Here is a 17,554-nt window from a genome sequence, read left to right as displayed (position 1 = left end):
ACAGTCCTTGAATGTGTCGTCGCCTCCCAAATCCGTGCCCATCTTTCCCGCAACTCCATGTTTGAATCCCTCCAATCAGGTTTCCACCCCTGCCACAGTACCGAAATGGCTCTCAACAAAGTCACAAATGACATAGTTTGTGACTGTGATAAAGGCAAACTATCCCTCCTCGTCCTTCTTGAATTGTCTGCAGCCTTTAACACATTTGACCACTCCATCCTTCAACGCCTCTCCACCATTGCCCAGCTGGGTAGGACTGCACTCGCCTGGTTCTACTCTTATCTATCTAATCGTAGCCAAAGAATCACCTATAACAACTTCTCTTCCCGCCCCCGCATCGTTACCTCTGGTGTCCCCCAAAGATCTATCCTTGGCCCCCTCTCATCTACATGTTGCCCCTTGGCGACATCATCCGAAAACACAGCATCAATTTCCACATGTATGCTGATGACGCCCAGCTCTACCTCAATACCACTTTTCTCGACCCCTCCACGGTCTCTAAATTGTCTGACTGCTTCTCCAACAGTCAGTTCTGGATGAGCAGAAATTTTCTCCAATTAAATATTGGCAAGATCAAGGCTATTGTTTTTGGTCGGTTCCTGCCACAAACTCAATCCCTAGCCACTGACTCCATCCCTCTCCAACATCTGTCTGAGGCTAAACCACACTGTTCAAAGCCTGGGTGTCATATTTGACCCTGAAATGCGAGTACTGCGTACAGTTTTGGTCTCCGTATTTAAGGAAGAATATACTTGCATTGGAGGCTATTCATTGAAGGTTCACTAGGTTGATTCCGGAGTTGAGTTTGACTTATGAAGATAGGTTGAGTAGATTGGGCCTATTCACATTGGAGTTCAGAAGAATGAGAGGTGATCTTATTGAAACATATAAGATCATGAGGGGACTCAACAAGGTGGATGCAGAGAGGATATTTCCACTCATAGGGGAAACTAAAACTAGGGTACACAGTCTCAGAATAAGGGGTCGCCCATTTAAAACTGAGATGAAGAGGAATTTCTTCGCTGAGGGTTATAAATCTATGGAATTCTCTGCCCCAGAGAGCTATTGAATGGGTCATTGAATATATTTAAGGTGGAGATAGACAGATTTTTGAGCGATAAGGGGAGCGGGCAAGGTAGTGGAGCCGAGTCCATGATCAGATCAGGCATGATCTTATCGAATGACAGAGCAGGCTCGAGGGGCCAAAGGCCTACTCCTGCTCCTATTTCTTATGTTCTTATAACTAAGACCTCCGTAACATCGCTGCCTCCGCCCTTGCCTTAGCTCATCCGCTGCTGAAACCCTCATTCATGCCTTTGTTACCGCTAGACTTGACTATTTCAACACAGTCCTGGCTGGCCTCCCATACTCTAACCTATATAAACTGAGGTGATCCAAAACTCGGCCGCCCGTGTCCTAACTCGCACCAAGTCCCGCTCACCCATCACTCCTGTGTTCGCTGACCTACATTGGCTCCCAGCTAAGTAATGCCTCGATTTCAAAATTCGCATCCTTGTTTTCAAATCTTTTGTCTCATAATACTCCTGTGAAGCGCCTTGGGATGTTTTACTACGTTAAAGGCGCTAGATAACAACACGTTTGTTGTTGTAGTATTCATGAAAACGGTCATGAGCATAATTGATATTAAATGTTATTGTAATTTGTCAAATTGCAAAATATATGTGTTTGGGTATTTCTACTGAACATAGTATACACTGTAGGAAGGAAGAATCAAATGTACTTCTGAATCTAGTACTTGAAACTTTTTTGCTGAACTTGTACTTTTTTTCATGAAACAATCTCCAGATACAGAATGAGGAGAGCGTCGTTCTTTTCCTGGTCACGTGGGCAGTGACAGAGATTACCCGATATTCCTTTTACACATTCAATCTGCTCAACCATTTGCCTTACTTCATTAAATGGGCCAGGTGGGAGAATGTGATGATATGCAACTGCTTTATGATCTGCATGTGGTGATGTTTTGCATGCTGTGCTAACACTGGGTGCTGCAGTTATTAATGGAGCCCAAGCTGTAGCGAGATGGAAGGAAGCAGCTAATTGCTGTATGAGTCAGGAGGTGAGATAATATTGCATAATCTTCACCTATTTGTTTTCATATTAAGTATTAGGTTGTCTTTATTTAAGAGATTTCATCAAGGAATACTTTTCTGAAATTGCTATTACATAAGGCTTCTTTACGATGATTGAGTTGACTGAGGGGGCCAAATGTCTTTACAGTCCTGATATACCTGACGTAGTGTTTTGAGACTCCTAAACTGTTATGTATTGAATAAAGAGCCTGGCCAGATACTGTGAGCTCAAAGTAAAGTGTGACCATTGTCCTTTATTACAGGTCTCCAGAGTGCCTCTCCAGCCTGTGAGGTCTCCTTATGTACAGGTGCTCCCAAGGGATTGTGGGATCCCTTGGTACTCCAGGGGGATGAGCCCTCTGGTGGTTAAACAAGATATTTACAGGCTTAAAGATATAACAACACTTCTCCTCCCCTCCCCGTCCTCAGCCCCCCAAAGTCAATAGTGTAACTATTTACAATGTGGGTCGATCTGGGGCAAATGCTGGTTTTGGTGAATCGTTTGTTGGGCCCTTGCTGGGCTGCTGTGCAGCTGGCCTTGCTGGGCTGCCTGGCGTGGTGAGTCCTGCTGGGCTGCTGTGGATGATGGGTTCTGCTTCGTGGTCAACCGCTGGGTCGGAGGGCCAAATAATGTAGAGTCTATTGTGGGTTGCTCTGGATAGTCCATGAATCTGAGTTTGGTTTGGTCCAAGTATTTCCTGTAGGTGAGTCCATTCGAAAGTTTGACCAGAAACACCCTACTCCCCTCTTTGGCCATGACAGTGCCCAGTGCCGGGAAGCCACTTGGGACCTTTTCCATAGTTCAACACAAATACAGGATCATTAATCTCAATTTCGCGTTGTAAATTCCTGTCCCCTCAGTACAGATTCACACGAGGCATGTAGTGAAGTCAAGGTCACTCTGGACCTGCACCTTTATTTCACAGCTCTGAAAAGCTGCACTTGCCTGAGACCTGCTCTTATATACCTGTCTCTTGCAAGTGCACCCCTGGTATTAAGGTATGCTGGTGGTTACAGGTCATATCTTAATACAGTCATGTATCGCATGTTAGGATACAGTTATATATAATAATGTAAGATACATGACATCACCCTCCCCCAAGGTCTTATTGTCTTTATAGGTTCAGTCTCTCAGGTGGTCTGCACACTCGCGTGGAGCGTCTGAGTTGTGGTTCAGTTGTTTGCGTGGTGTCTGTTTTTCTTTGGGTGTGGTTGCTGGTATCTCGCCTGGGCTGTCTGTTTCGATTGGTGTGATTGTTGTTGACTCACCTGGGCTGTCTGTTGGAATTGCCCTTTCCTCAGGTTGTTCCCTCTGTCTGTCCACCAGATGTGGTGCGAGTTCCACATTGTAGTCTGCCTCTGGTTCCGCAGTGTTGTTGGCAAATCTGCTTTTGACTTGGTCGACATGCCTCCGGCAGGTTTTGCCATTGTCCATTTGTACTACCAATAGCCTGTTTCCTTCCTTGCCCGTTACTGTCCCTGCAAGCCATTTGGGACCCCTGCCATAGTTTAGTACAAACACTTTGTCCCCTATCTCATTCCATCTCCCCCTCGAATTTCTGTCATGGTACTCAGTCAGCTTACGGCGCTTTGCCTCAACGATTTTGTGCATGTCTGGGAGGATTATATGAGAGCCTTGTTTTTAAAGTCCTTTTCATCAACAGTTGCGCGGGGGGGGATCCCAGTCAGTGAGTGTGGACGAGATCTGTATGCCAGCAGCAGTCGTGACAGGCGACCCTGCAGCGTGGGACCTTGGATTTTAAGCATGCCTTGTTTAATGATTTGCACTGCTCTCTCCGCCTAGCCGTTGGAGGCCGGCTTGAACGGTGCCGTCTTGACGTGATTTATGCCGTGGTCAATTATAAAGTCTTGGAATTGTGTGCTGGTGAAGCACGGACCATTGTCACTGACCAATATGTCAGGGATTCCGTGCGTTGCAAACATGGTTGCGAGGCTCTCCACAGTGGTGGAGGTTGTGCTCGAGTTTAAAATGGTGCATTCGATCCACTTTGAAAATGCATCTACAACTACGAGGAACATTTTGCCCATGAATGGGCCCGCATAGTCTACGTGCACCTGCGACCACTGTTTGGTAGGCCAGGGGCTCAGTGGAGCCTCTCTGGGGGCATTGCTGAGTTGGGCAAAAATGGTGCACCTTCGGACGCAGAGCTCCAAGTCTGCGTCAATACCAGGCCACCAGACGTGGGATCTGGCTATGGCCTTCATGAGAATGATCCCCGGGTGCTCGCGGTGGAGCTCCCGGACAAATGTCTCTCTGCCTAGCAGAGGCATGACTACTCGGCTGCCCCACATCAGGCAGTCTGCTTGTAGGGACAGCTCATGCATGTGCCTGTGAAAGGGTTTTAGTTCCTCGGGCAGGCATCGCGAGCCTCTGTCCAGTCATCGGTTAGGACACATCTTTTTACTAAGGATAACATGGGGTGGCTGGCCGTACAGGCTCTGATTTGGCGAGCCGTCATGGGCAAACCTGTGGACTCAAAGGCATTGATTGCCATGACTATCTCAGAGCCCTGTTCGTCAGACCCTTCCATGGTCGCCAGGGGTAGCCTGCTGAGCACGTCGGCACAATTGTCTGTGCCTGGTCTGTGCCTTATAGTATAGTCGTAGGACTCCAGCATGAGTGCCCACCGTTGAATTCGCGCTGAGGCGTTGGCATTTATTGCCTTGCTCTCGGATAGTAAGGACGTGAGGGGCTTGTGGTCGGTTTCTAACGTGAACTTGGCCCCGAAAAGGTATTGGTGCATCTTTTTGACACCGTACACGCACGCGAGCGCCTCCTTCTCTACCATTCCGTACCCGCGCTCCGCCCGCAAAAGTGACCCGGAGGCATAAGCTATGGGTTGTAATTTTCCCGCACTATTGACATGTTGCAAAACGCACCCGATCCCATACGCTGACGCATCGCATGTGAGAACTAGTTTTTTACCTGGATCAACACTGTTGGAACGCAGAAGATTGTGTGCCTTATTGAAGGCGCATTCCTGGGCTTCCCCCCAAAACCAATCGCACCCCTTCCTGAGTAGCACGTGGAGAGGCTCCAGCAGCATGCTTAAGTTCTGCATAAAGTTCCCAAAGTAATTGAGTAGCCCGAGAAAGGCGCGCAGTTCTGAGACATTCCGGGACCTGGGTGCCAGGCGAATTGCTTCTGTTTTGGACTCTGTTGGGCGGATTCCATCAGCGGCAATCCTTCTGCCCAAATATTCAACCTCGGGTGCGAGAAACAGGCACTTGGATTTCTTGACTCGTATGCCTACCTGATCCAACCGCTTTAGTTCTTCCTCCAAATTATGGAGATGGGAGTCGGTGTCCCTGCCCGTGATAAGTATGTCGTCTTGAAATACAACCGTCCCCGGGATGGACTTGAGCAGACTCTCCATGTTGCGCTGGAATATGGCAGCTGCTGATCTGATGCCGAATGGGCATTGATTGTGCATGAAAAGGCCTCGATGTGTGTTGATGGTGGTGAGTATCTTGGATTCCTCGGTCAATTCTTGTGTCATATACGCAGATGTGAGGTCTAATTTTGAGAAAAGTTTACCTCCAGCCAATGTGGCAAATAAGTCCACCGCTCTGGGCAGCGGGTACTGGTCCTGTAGGGAGATTCTGTTTATGGTAGATTTGTAGTCCCCACAGATTCGTACGGATCCATCAGGCTTCATGACTGGGACGATGGGACTTGCCCAGTCGCTAAATTCCACAGGTGATATAATGCCTTCCCGCAGAAGCCTGTCTCGTTCGTGTTCAATCTTTTCCCTCATCACATAGGGTACAGCTCTAGCCTTGTGATGGACCGGTCTAGCATCCTGTGTGATGTAGATTTTGACTTTGGCCCCTTTGAAAGTGCCCACACCTGGCTGAAAGAGATGTTCAAATCGCTTTATAACTGTTGAGCAGGAAGTCCGTTCCTCTAATGACATGGCATGAACATCATCCCATTTCCAGTTTAGTTTTTCCAGCCAGCTTCTCCCCAGCAGTGCTGGGGGGTCTCCGGGGACAATTCACAGGGGAAGTCGGTTCACTGTCCCTTTGTGTGTGACAGAGAGCATGGCGCTACCGAGGACTGGTACGATTTCTTTGGTATAGGTCCTTAGTTTGGTGTCGACCCTTGTGATTTTTGGTCTGTCTCTTTTATGCGGCCACAGTTGTTCAAATTGTTGAGCGCCCGTGAGAGATTGACTCGCTCCCGTATCCAGCTCCATGTTGACAGATATCCCATTGAGTAGGACCCTCTCATTATAGGAGGCGTCCTGTTGTAGGAGCGGTGGCCATTGATCGTGTTGACCCGCTGTACACCGACGTCCCGGGTACTGTCCCCACCATCTTCTCGTCCGCTTTCCGACCCATCCGATTCGTATACCAGCTGAGCTGCCATTTTTTTGCACATGCGGGCCAAATGCCCTGTATATTCACAATTTCTGCAAACAGCCTGCTGAAATCGACATTCCCTTGACGAGTGCCCACCCCCACACCTCCAGCACAGACCTGTTCCATTGTTCAAAGTGTTCCCAAATAATGAGCTGTGTCTGGCTGATCTCTCTTGAGCTTCTCTCAGTTTGTAGTTGATTGCTCGCATTGTGGGTTGATGAGGTATGAACGGCCGATCCTGTGGCCCTTGATGGCTTCTGCCTGCTGTCAATAGCCTGTTCTCCCGGTTTTGTCTGTGTGTGGGGGTAGCAGCTTGTTTAGTGCTGTGAACTTCTTCTTCTGATATTTCATTAGTTGTTGTACCTGCATTGTAAATCAACCTCGTTTCTTCTTCCCCTACCAAGAATGTCTGTGCAACCGGTGCTGCTGCCTCTAAGGTTAGGTTCTTTGTCTCTATGAGCTTTCGGAATATGCCTGCGTGGCCTATTCCTTCAATAAAAAAGTCTCTCAGCATTTCTCTCCTCAGTTCATCGGAGAACTCACATAAACTAGCCAACCTCCGAAGTTCCGCCACGAAGTCGGGTATGCTCTGGTCCACGCAGCGTCTGTAGTTGTAGAACCTGTGTCTGGCCATGTGTAGGCTGCTCGCTGGCTTCAGGTGGTCTCTTACCAGTGTGCTCAATTCTTCAAATTACTTGCTTGCTGGTTTCTCGGGTGCCAACAGATCCTTCATTGAAGCATATGTTTTAGAGCCACAGCTGGTCAAGAGATGGGCTCTTCTCTTGTCTGCCTTATCGTCACCTAACCAGTCTTTGGTTACAAAGCTTTGCTGGAGCCTTTCTATAAAGTCCTCCCAATTGTCTCCCGCATTGTACTTTTCATCTGATCCGTTGTTCGCCATTCTGTGGATTCTGTAATCCCGTAACTCGTCGCCACTGTAAAGTCCTGTCCCCTCAGTACAGATTCACACGAGGCATGTAGTGAAGTCAAGGCCACTCTGGACCTGCACCTTTATTTCACAGCTCTGGAATGCTGCACTTGCCTGAGACCTGTCCTTATATACCTGTCTCTTGCAAGTGCACCCCTGGTGGTAAGGTGTGCTGGTGGTTACAGGTCATATCTTATTACAGTCATGTATAACATGTTAGGATACAGTTACATATAATAATGTAAGATACATGACACGCGTGACACATTTGCGCAATCATGATATATACTTTGTTGAAGCCGCCTGCTCTCTACCTGTTCGTGTAGATCTGGGTGGACTAACGAGAGCCTTGTCTTAAGTGCCCTTTTCATGAGCGGGGGGAATCCCAGTGAGCGAGTGGGGTCTTGTCCAGTAACTAAGCAAGACTCGGGATAGGCGAGTCTGCAGTGAGCCTTCAGTTACCCTCTTCAAGCTCTGCTTGATTGTTTGCACTGTTCTCTCTGCCTGACCATTGGATGCTGGTTTAAACGGGGCAGATGTGACATGTTTGATCCCATTATGGATCATGAACTCTTTGATCTCGACACTGGTGAAGCACAGCCCATTGTCACTCACAAGGACATCAGGCAAGCCGTGCGTGGCAAACATGGCCCGCAGGCTTTCAGTGGTGGCAGCGGACGTGCTTGCCGATATTATCTCACATTCAATCCATTTGGAGTACGCATCTACAACCACTAGGAACATTTTTCCCAAGAACGGGCCTGCATAGTTGACATGGACCCTCGACCACGGTGTGGAGGGCCAATACCATAAACTTAGTGGCGCCTCCCTGGGTGCCTTGCTTAACTGTGAACATGCATTACATTTGTGCATGCAGGACTCGAAGTCTGCATCGATACTGGGCCACCACACGTGGGATCTGGCTATCGTTTTCATCATTACAGTGCCTGGGTGGGTACTGTGGAGGTCACTAATGAAAGTGTTCCTGCCCTTTTTGGGTACGACTACCCGATTAGCCCACAGAAGGCCGTCTGCCTGTATAGACATTTCATCTCTGCGCCACTGGTACAGCTTTATTTCTTCCTGCATTTCTAACGGGACACTGGTCCAACTCCCGTGGAGCACACAGTTTTTCACTAAGGACAGTAAGGGATCCTGGCTCGTCCAGCTCCTAATCTGTCAGGTGGTAACAGGTGATGGCTCACTCTCGAATGCTTCCATTACCATGACTAAATCTGTGTGCTGTGCCATCTCCACCCCTGTGGTGGGCAATGGCAGCCTACTGAGAGCATCGGCACAGTTTTCTGTGCCTGGCTTGTGGCAGATGGCATAGTTGTATGCAGACAACGTGAGTACCCATCTCTGGATGCGGGCTGATGCATTCATATTTATCCCCTTACTTTGAGAAAAAAGGGATATCAGTGGCTTATGATCGGTTTCCAATTCAAATTTGAGCCCAAACAGAGATTGGTGCATTTTCTTTACCCCATAAACACACGCTAACGCTGCTTTTTCTATAATGCTGTAGTCCCTCTCAGCCTTAGACAGACTTCTGGATGCATAAGCAACCAGTTGCAATTTCCCAGATTCGTTAGCTTGTTGCAATACACACCCGACGCCGTCTGATGGTGCATCACATGCTAGTACCAAACGCTTACATGGATCATACAGCACAAGCAATTTGTTTGAACATAATAGTTTTCTAGCTTTTACAAAGGCATTTTCTTGGCTTTTACCCCCGACCCATTCGTCTCCCTTACGCAGTAAAGCATGTTGTGGTTCTAACAATGTGCTAAGACCCGGTAAGAAGTTAACAAAGTCGTTCAGGAGTCCCAGTAACGACCGCAGCTCCGTTACATTCTGTGGTCTCAGTGCGCTCTCGATTGTCTCTGTCTTTGAATCGGTGGGCCTGATGCCGTCCGCTGCGATTCTTCTCCCCAGGAACTCCACTTCAGGCGCCAGGGAAACGCACTTTGATTGCGTTTTAACCTAAGCCCCATGCAATTGAGCCGAATAAGAATCTCCTCCAGGTTCTGCAGAAGCTCGACGGTGTCCCGACCTGTAACCAAGATGTCGTCCTAGAAGACCACGGTGCGCGGGACCGACTTCAGTAAACTTTCCATGTTTCTCTGGAATATCGCTGTCGCTGATCGAATCCCAAACGGGCATCTGTTGTAAATGAAGAGACCTTTGTGCGTGTTGATGCAGGTGAGGCCCTTCGATGATTCCTCCAGCTCCTGTGTCATGTACGCCGAGGTCAAGTCCAGCTTCGTGAACGTTTTTCCTCCTGCCAGCGTCGCATATAGGTCGTCTGCCTTTGGCCGTGGGTATTGATCCTGCAGGGAGAAATGATAGTTACTTTGTAATCACCACAGATTCTGACGGTGCCGACTCCCTTGAGGACTGGAACAATCGGACTGGCCCACTCTTTGAATTCGATTGGCGAAATGATGCCCTCTCGTTGCAGCCGGTCCAGCTCGATCTCCACCCTCTCTCTCATCATGTATGGTACCGCTCTCGCCTTGTGATGGATGGGTCGTGCCCCCAGAATCAGGTGGATCGGCACTTTTGCTCATTGGAACTTCCGATGCCAGGTTCAAACAGCGAGGGGAACTTGTTTAAGACCTGGGCACATGAAGTATTATTGACGGATGAGAGCGCTCGGACGTCGTCCCAGTTCCAGCGTATCTTCCCCAGCCAGCTCCTGCTGAGCAGCATGGGGCCATCGCCCAGTATCACCCAGAGTGGTAGCTTGTGGACCACTCCATCGTAGGAGACCTTTACGCTGCCGATTACGGAAATCAGTTCCTTTGTGTAGGTTCTCAGTTTAGTGCGAATGGGAGTCAGGACTGGCCTTGAGGCCTTGCTACACCGCAATTTATCGAAAATCTTTTGGGTCATCATGGACTGGCTTGCGCCCGTGTCCAGCTCCATTGACACCAGGAGTCCATTTAATTCAACCTTCAGCATTAGCGGGGGACACTTTGTGGTAAACGTGTGCACCCCATATACCTCTGCCTCCTCAGTCTGAGGCTCTGGTTCATCGTGATCCACTGTGGATCTGTCCTCCTCTGAAACATGGTGGTTTGCAGGATTAGCAGGGTTTGCAGCTTGCATACATTGGAGATGTCCCATTGTTCCATGGCCCTTGCAAACATATCCTTTGAAGTGGCATGAATGGAAACGATGATCACCTCTGCAGCGCCAACAAGGTGTTAGTAGCCTTGCATTCACCACCCTTGATGGTGGACTCTGAGACATCTGCGGACATGCAGCTGCAGGCATGTGAGGCCTGCCCTGTACATTCTGATTCGAAAACACGTTACTTTGTTCACAGTACTTGTAGCAGCACTGTTGTGCTGAGAAATTTGTTTGGTATTGTCACTGGTGGTGATGAATGCCTGTGCTATCGCTATGGCTTTGCTTAAGGTTGGGGTCTCCACAGTCAAAAGTTTGTGAAGTATTACTTCATGGCCAATGCCAAGTACAAAAAGGTCCCTGAGCATGTGCTCCAAGTGTCCTTCAAATTCGCAATGTCCTGCAAGGGCGTCTCAGTTCGGTGACGTAGCTCACCACTTCCTGTCCTTCAGATCTCTTGTACGTGTAGAACCGGTACTTCGTCATCAGAACGCTTTCCTTTGGGTTTAGATACTCCTGGACCAGTGTGCACAAATCAGCATACGACTTCTCTGTGGGTTTCGCTGGAGCAAGCAGATTTTTCATGAGGCCATACATTGGTGCCCCGCAAACGGTGAGGAGAATCGCCCTTCGTTTGGCAGCATTCGCGTCTCCTTCCAGCTCGTTGGCCACGAAGTATTGGTCGAATCGCTCCACGAAAGTTTCCCAATCATCTCCCTCCAAAAATTTCTCCAGGATGCCCACTGTTTTCTGCATCGTTGCGGTGGGGTTCGTCATCTTATCTCGTCGTCAGTTGTTATGTATTGAATGAAGAGCCTGGCCAGATACTGTGACCTCAAAGTAAAGTGTGACCGTAGTTTTTTATTACAGGTCTCCAGAGTGCCTCTCCAGACTGTGAGGCCTCCTTATGTACAGGTGCTTCCAAGGGATTGTGGGATCTCTTGGTACTCCAGGGAATGAGCCCTCTAGTGGTTAAACAAGCTATTTACAGGTTTACATATATAACATAAACCATTTCAACAGTAAGGAGATTCATCACTTTATTTTGAGTTACTAAAGAAAAGTTTGGATCTGTGTGCAGATGCAGCTAAAATTTATGAAATGAACTAATTTGTGCATTTCTTAATAATTGTGGGAATTGTTCTTACAATTGCTTAAATAACTGTTCAGTCAGTTGAAGACGGATTATGCAGTTTTTGCTCAACAGCTACCCTGCTTTATTTATCCAGTGATAATATTGAATAGAGTTTTTGTCCATAATCCATACAATTTATGCCAAGATCTTGAATCATAAGGGACTGGCATTATTTGGAACCAGAAATATGGATCAGTTGAAGTTTGATTTTATTAGGACAAATGAGAATAGGGGGTTTTCTTGGTTGGCAGTTTCATCAGATTATTCAAGTTTTTGCAAGAATACCAGTGTAAAGTAATGTTGTATAGAATATTTTTAAAGCAGCCTGTTGGCCAGAGAATCACTGTAAATGATTATTTCTCCTCCTACCCCGGGATGAATGAAGGCAGTTAGCTAATACTGGATTTCAAATGGTAAATCTGCCAAATTAGTTCAGAGTATGAAATAATGATATGATATGATAGCCTGTGGCATTGCTCACCGTGTGTCCGATGATAGGCTGTTTATAATGATAGAAGCATTAACTCATGTAATGCATACATGTATATAATGCCTATTAAAATGATAAACTACATTCCAGATTTTATTTATATACTGTATAACATTTTATCCTATTGTATGTATACATACAGTAGAATAATGTTATATATTAGCAATATTGCATGTCTATAAATAGAACAATAAACTCTTATTTTATAGATAGATGTACATATAGAATAATATGTCTGTGAAAGTTCTTACAGAAACAGATGAAACAAACACACACTATTTCTTGTTACTCTCCCATCACATTGTTCACCTTTTGTGTCCCCTTCCACTCCTCTCCCCAACTTTCTGCCTTATCTCGTATCCTACCTTTCTTTCTCCATACCTTAACCCTTCATCCATGTTCTCTCTTCATCTTTGTTTCACTCTTTCATTGTTCTCCCAATTTTAAGGTCAGCAATTTTGCATTCTGCTGATGTCAACAATTTTCTTTTTCACAAAGAGAGTAAGAGATGAGCGAGAAATTCCTAATCAAGTGTGTGAATTATGCATGTCTGGATCGTGCCAAAGTAAGCAGTTTTTTGAAGCATGAGGAAAAATGGAAGCAAAACCAACTTAAAGTACACGGGTCATACATTTATGTACATGGTGAAGCTGGTGATTAAATGAACTAAATGTAACAAGGCCAGAACAACAACACATGTTTCCACAACACCGTACCTGACTTGAGCATGCAGGATTGTTAGCTACACCAGTGCTTTAGGCAGGGAGAAAGATAATGGTCTGTGTGTCACAGGGAAAGTATGAGACAGAAAAAGACATAAGAAAAAATTAAGTCCAAGATTTTAGTCGCATAGTAGGCGAGGCCTCCAAACAAAATTGTGAATGAGGCATTTTCAGACCCAGATAAAGAACTGTATAGGTAAGCTTAGTTGTATTATCATGAATTATGTAAATCTTCAAGTTTTTAAGAACATAAGAAATAGGAGCAGGAGTAGACCATTGGCCCCTCAAGCCTGCTCCGTCATTTAATAAGATCATGGCTGATCTGATCTTGGGCTCAGCTCCACTTCCCTGCCTACTCCCCACAAACCCTTCACTCCCTTTTCGTTCAAAAATCTATCTATCTCCACTTTAAATATATTCAATGACCCATCCTCCACAGTTCCCTGGGCAGAGAATTCCACAGATTTATGAACTACTTGGAGAAGAAATTCTTCCTCATTTCAGTTCGAAATGGGTGACCCTTTATTCTTAAATTATGCCCCCTAGTTCTACATTCCCACACGAGTGGAAACATCCTCTCTGCATCTACCTTGTCGAGCCCCCTCAGTATCTTATCTGTTTCAATAAGATCACCTCTCATTTTTCGAGGCTCCAATGAGTATAGACCCAACCTGCTCAACATTTCTTCACAAGTCAACCCCTTCATCTTAGGAATCAACTGAGTGAGCCTTCTCTGAACTGCCTCCAATGCAAGTATATCCTTACTTAAATAAGACCAAAACTGTATGCAGTACCATAAGTGTGGTCTCACTAATACCCTGTACAGTTGTAGTAGGACTTCCCTGCTTTTATACTCCATCGCTCTTGCTATAAAGGCCAACATTCCATTTGCCTTCCTGATTACTTGCTGTACCTGCATACTAACTTTGTGTTTCATGCACAAAGACCCCCAGGTTCCTCTGTACTGCAGCATTTTGTGTAATCTCCCCATTTAAATAATTTGTTTTTTTATTTTTCCTGCCAAAGTGGATAACCTCACAGTTTCCCACATTATACGCCATCTGCCAAATTTTTGCCCACTCACTTAGCCTGTCTATATCCCTTTGCAGATTTTTTGTGTCCTCCTCACCACTTGCTTTCCCACCCATCTTTGTATCACCAGCAAACTTGGCTACATTACACTCTGTCCCTTCATCTAAATCATTCATATGGATTGTAAATAGTTGAGGTCCCAGCACCGATCCCTGCAGCACTCGACTAGTTACCGTTTGCCATCCGGAAAATGATCCATTGATCCCGACTTTCTGTTAGTTAGCCAATCCTCTATCCATGCTAATATATTATTCCCAACTAAGTGAGCTCTTGTTTTTTATGTAAGCTTTTATGTGGCACCTTATCAAATGCCTTCTGGAAATCCAAATAGACCGCATCCACTGGTTCCCCCTTATCCACCCAGCTCGTTACATCCTCAAATAAACTGCAGCAAATTTGTCAAACATGATTTCTGTAAAGTCCTGTCCCTGCAATACAAACTCACACGAGGCACATGGTGAAGTCAAGGTCCCTCAGGACCTGCACCTTTATTACACAGCTCTCGAATGCCACACTTGCCTGAGACCTGTCCTTGTATACCTGTCTGGGACAGGTATCCAGTGTCTCCTGCAAGTGCACCCCTCGTGGTAAGGTAAGCTAGTGGTTACAGGTCATCTCTAGTTACAGTCATGTATAGCATGGTAAGATACAGTTATGTACAGTAGTGTGAGATACGTGACATCACCCTCCCCCAAGATCTTATTGTCTTTATAGGTTCAGTCTCTCAGGTGGTCTACGCTCTCGTGTGGAGCGTCTTAGTTGTGGTTCAGTTGTTTGCCTTGATGCCTGTTTTTCTTTCGGTGTGATTGCTGGTATCTTGCCTGGGCTGTCTGTTGGGATTGCCTTTTCCTCAGGTTGTTCCCTCTGGCTGTCCACCAGGTGTGGTATGAGTTCCACATTGTAGTCTGCTTCTGGTTCAGCAGTGTTGTTGGTAGATCTACTTTTGACTTGGTCTACATGCCTCCGGCAGGTTTGACCATTGTCCATTTGTACCACCAGTAGCCTGTTTCCTTCCTTGCCTGTTACTGTCCCTGCAAGCCATTTGGGACCCCTGCCATAGTTTAGCACAAACACTTTGTCCCCTATCTCATTCCACCTCCCCCTTGAATTTCGGTCATGGTACTCAGTTAGCTTACGGCGCTTTGCCTCAACGATTTCATGCATGCCTGGGAGGATTAATGAGAGCCTTGTCTTTAAGGTCCGTTTCATCAATAGTTGCGCGGGGGGAACTCCAGTCAACGAATGCGGATGAGATCTGTATGCCAGCAGTAGTCGCGACAGGCGGCCCTGCAGCATGGGACCTTGGATTTTAAGCATGCCTTGTTTAATGATCTGCACTGCTCGCTCCGCCTGGCCGTTGGAGGCCAGCTTGAACGGTGCTGTCCTAACATGATTTATGCCGTGGTCACTCTCAAAACCTTGGAATTCTGCGCTGGTGAAGCACGGACCATTATCACTGACCAGTATGTCAGGAAAGCCGTGCATTGTGAACATGGTTCCAAGGCTCTCCACAGTGGTGGAGGTGGTGCTTGAGTTTAAAATGGTGCATTCGATCCACTGAGAAAATGCATTAACGACTACGAGGAACATTTTGCCCATGAATGGGCCCGCATAGTCTACGTGCACCCGCGACCAAAGTTTGGTGGGCCAGGGGCTCAGGGGGGCCTTCCTGGGGGCATTACTGAGTTGGGCACAAATGGTGCACCTTCGGACGCAGAGCTCCAGGTCCGCGTCAATACCAGGCCACCAGACGTGTGATCTGGCTATGGCCTTCATGAGAACGATCCCCGGGTGCTCGCGGTGGAGCTCCCGGACAAATGCCTCGCTGCCTCGCAGAGGCGTGATTACTCGGCTGCCCCACATCAGGCAGTCTGCTTGTAGTGACAGCTCATGCATGCGCCTATGGAAAGGTTTGATCTCCTCGGGGCAGGCATCGCAAGCCTCTGCCCAGTCACCAGTTAAGACACATCTTTTTACTAGGGATAACGTGGGGTCGCTGGTTGTCCAGGCTCTGATTTGGCGAGCTGTCATGGGCGAACCTGTGGACTCAAAGGCATTGATTGCCATGACTATCTCACAGTCCTGTTCGTCAGACCCTTCCGTGGTCGCCAGGGGTAGCCTGCTAAGCGCGTCGGCACAGTTGTCTGTGCCTTATGGTGTAATCATAAGAGGCCAGCATGAGTGCCCACCGTTGAATGCGCGCCGAGGCGTTGGCGTTTATTGCCTTGCTCTCGGATAGTAGGGACGTGAGGGGCTTGTGGTCGGTTTCTAACACGAACTTGGCCCCAAAAAGGTATTGGTGCATCTTTTTGACACTGCATACGCACGCGAGCGCCTCCTTCTCCACCATTCTGTACCCGCGCTCCGCCTGCGAAAGTGACCCGGAGGCATAAGCTATGGGTTGTAATTTACCCGCACTATTGACATGTTGTAAAACGCACCCGACCCCGTACGCTGACGCATCACATGTAAGAACTAGCTTTTTACCTGGATCAAGGAAAGCCAAAACACTGTTGGAACACAGAAGGTTGTGTGCCTTATTGAAGGCGCATTCCTGGGCGTCCCCCCAAAACCAAGAGCAGTGGCCATTGGTCGTGTTGACCGGCTGTACCTCGGTGTCCCGGGTACTGGCCCCACTGTCTTCTGGTCCACTTTCCGACCCTTCCGATTTGTATACCAGCCGAGCTGCCGTTTTTCTGCACATGCGGGCCAAATGCCCTGTATAGTTGCAGTTTCTGCAAACAGCATGCTGAAATCAACACCCCCCTTGATGAGTGCCTTCCCCCACATCTCCAGCACAGACTGCTTCCATTGTTTCCAAAGGATGAGCTGCATCTGGCTGATCTCTCTTGAGCTTCTCTCATTCTGTAGTTGATTGCTCGCATTGTGGGTTGATGAGGTGTGAACGGCCGTTCATGTGGCCCTTGATGGCTTCTGGCGCCACTGCCTGCTGTTGAAGGCCTGCTCTCCTGCCTTTGTCTGTGTGTGGGAGTAACGGCTTGTTTCACGCTATGAACCCCTTGTTCCGATGTTTCGTTAGTTGTCGTACACGCAGTGTAGATCAACCTCGTTTCTTCTCCTGCCAAGAATGTCTGTGCAACCAGTGCTGCTGCCTCTAGGGTCAAGTTCTTGGTCTCAATGAGCTTTCTGAATATGCCTATTCCCTCATTAAAAAAGTCTCTCAGTACTTCTTTCCTTAGTTCATCGGAGAACTCACACAAGCTAGCCAACCTCTGAAGTTCCGCCACAAAGTCGGGTATGCTCTGGCCCACACAGCGTCTGCAGTTGTAGAACCTGTGTCTGGCCATGTGTAGGCTGCTCGCTGGCTTCAGGTGGTCTCTTACCAGTGTGCTCAACTCTTCAAACGACTTGCTTGCTGGTTTCTCGGGTGCCAGCAGGTCCTTCATTAAGGCGTATGTTTTCGAGCCACAGCTGGTCAAGAGATGGGCTCTTCTCTTATCTGCCTTATCGTCGCCTAACCAGTCTTTGGTTACGAAGCTTTGCTGGAGCCTTTCTATAAAGTCCTCCCAATTATCTCCAGCATTGTATTTTTCATCTGAGCCGTTGGTCGCC

General features: G+C 47.5%; 1 protein-coding gene across 2 annotated transcripts in view; it reads left to right on the top strand.

The window, feature by feature from the left end:
• hacd1 (3-hydroxyacyl-CoA dehydratase 1) overlaps positions 1–17,554 on the top strand; it is a 62,187-nt gene that overhangs the window by 28,210 nt on the left and 16,423 nt on the right. For both annotated transcript variants that reach the window (XM_070881363.1, XM_070881364.1), the window contains exon 5: positions 1,807–1,928. In XM_070881363.1, the coding sequence (XP_070737464.1) occupies positions 1,807–1,928 (122 nt within the window). The remainder of the gene's footprint in view (positions 1–1,806; positions 1,929–17,554) is intronic.

This window comes from Pristiophorus japonicus, chromosome 5 (genome assembly GCF_044704955.1).
Source record: "Pristiophorus japonicus isolate sPriJap1 chromosome 5, sPriJap1.hap1, whole genome shotgun sequence".
Lineage (NCBI taxonomy): Eukaryota > Metazoa > Chordata > Chondrichthyes > Pristiophoridae > Pristiophorus > Pristiophorus japonicus.
Note: the sequence above shows the minus strand (reverse complement) of the source record. Positions and strands in the feature narration are given on the sequence as shown.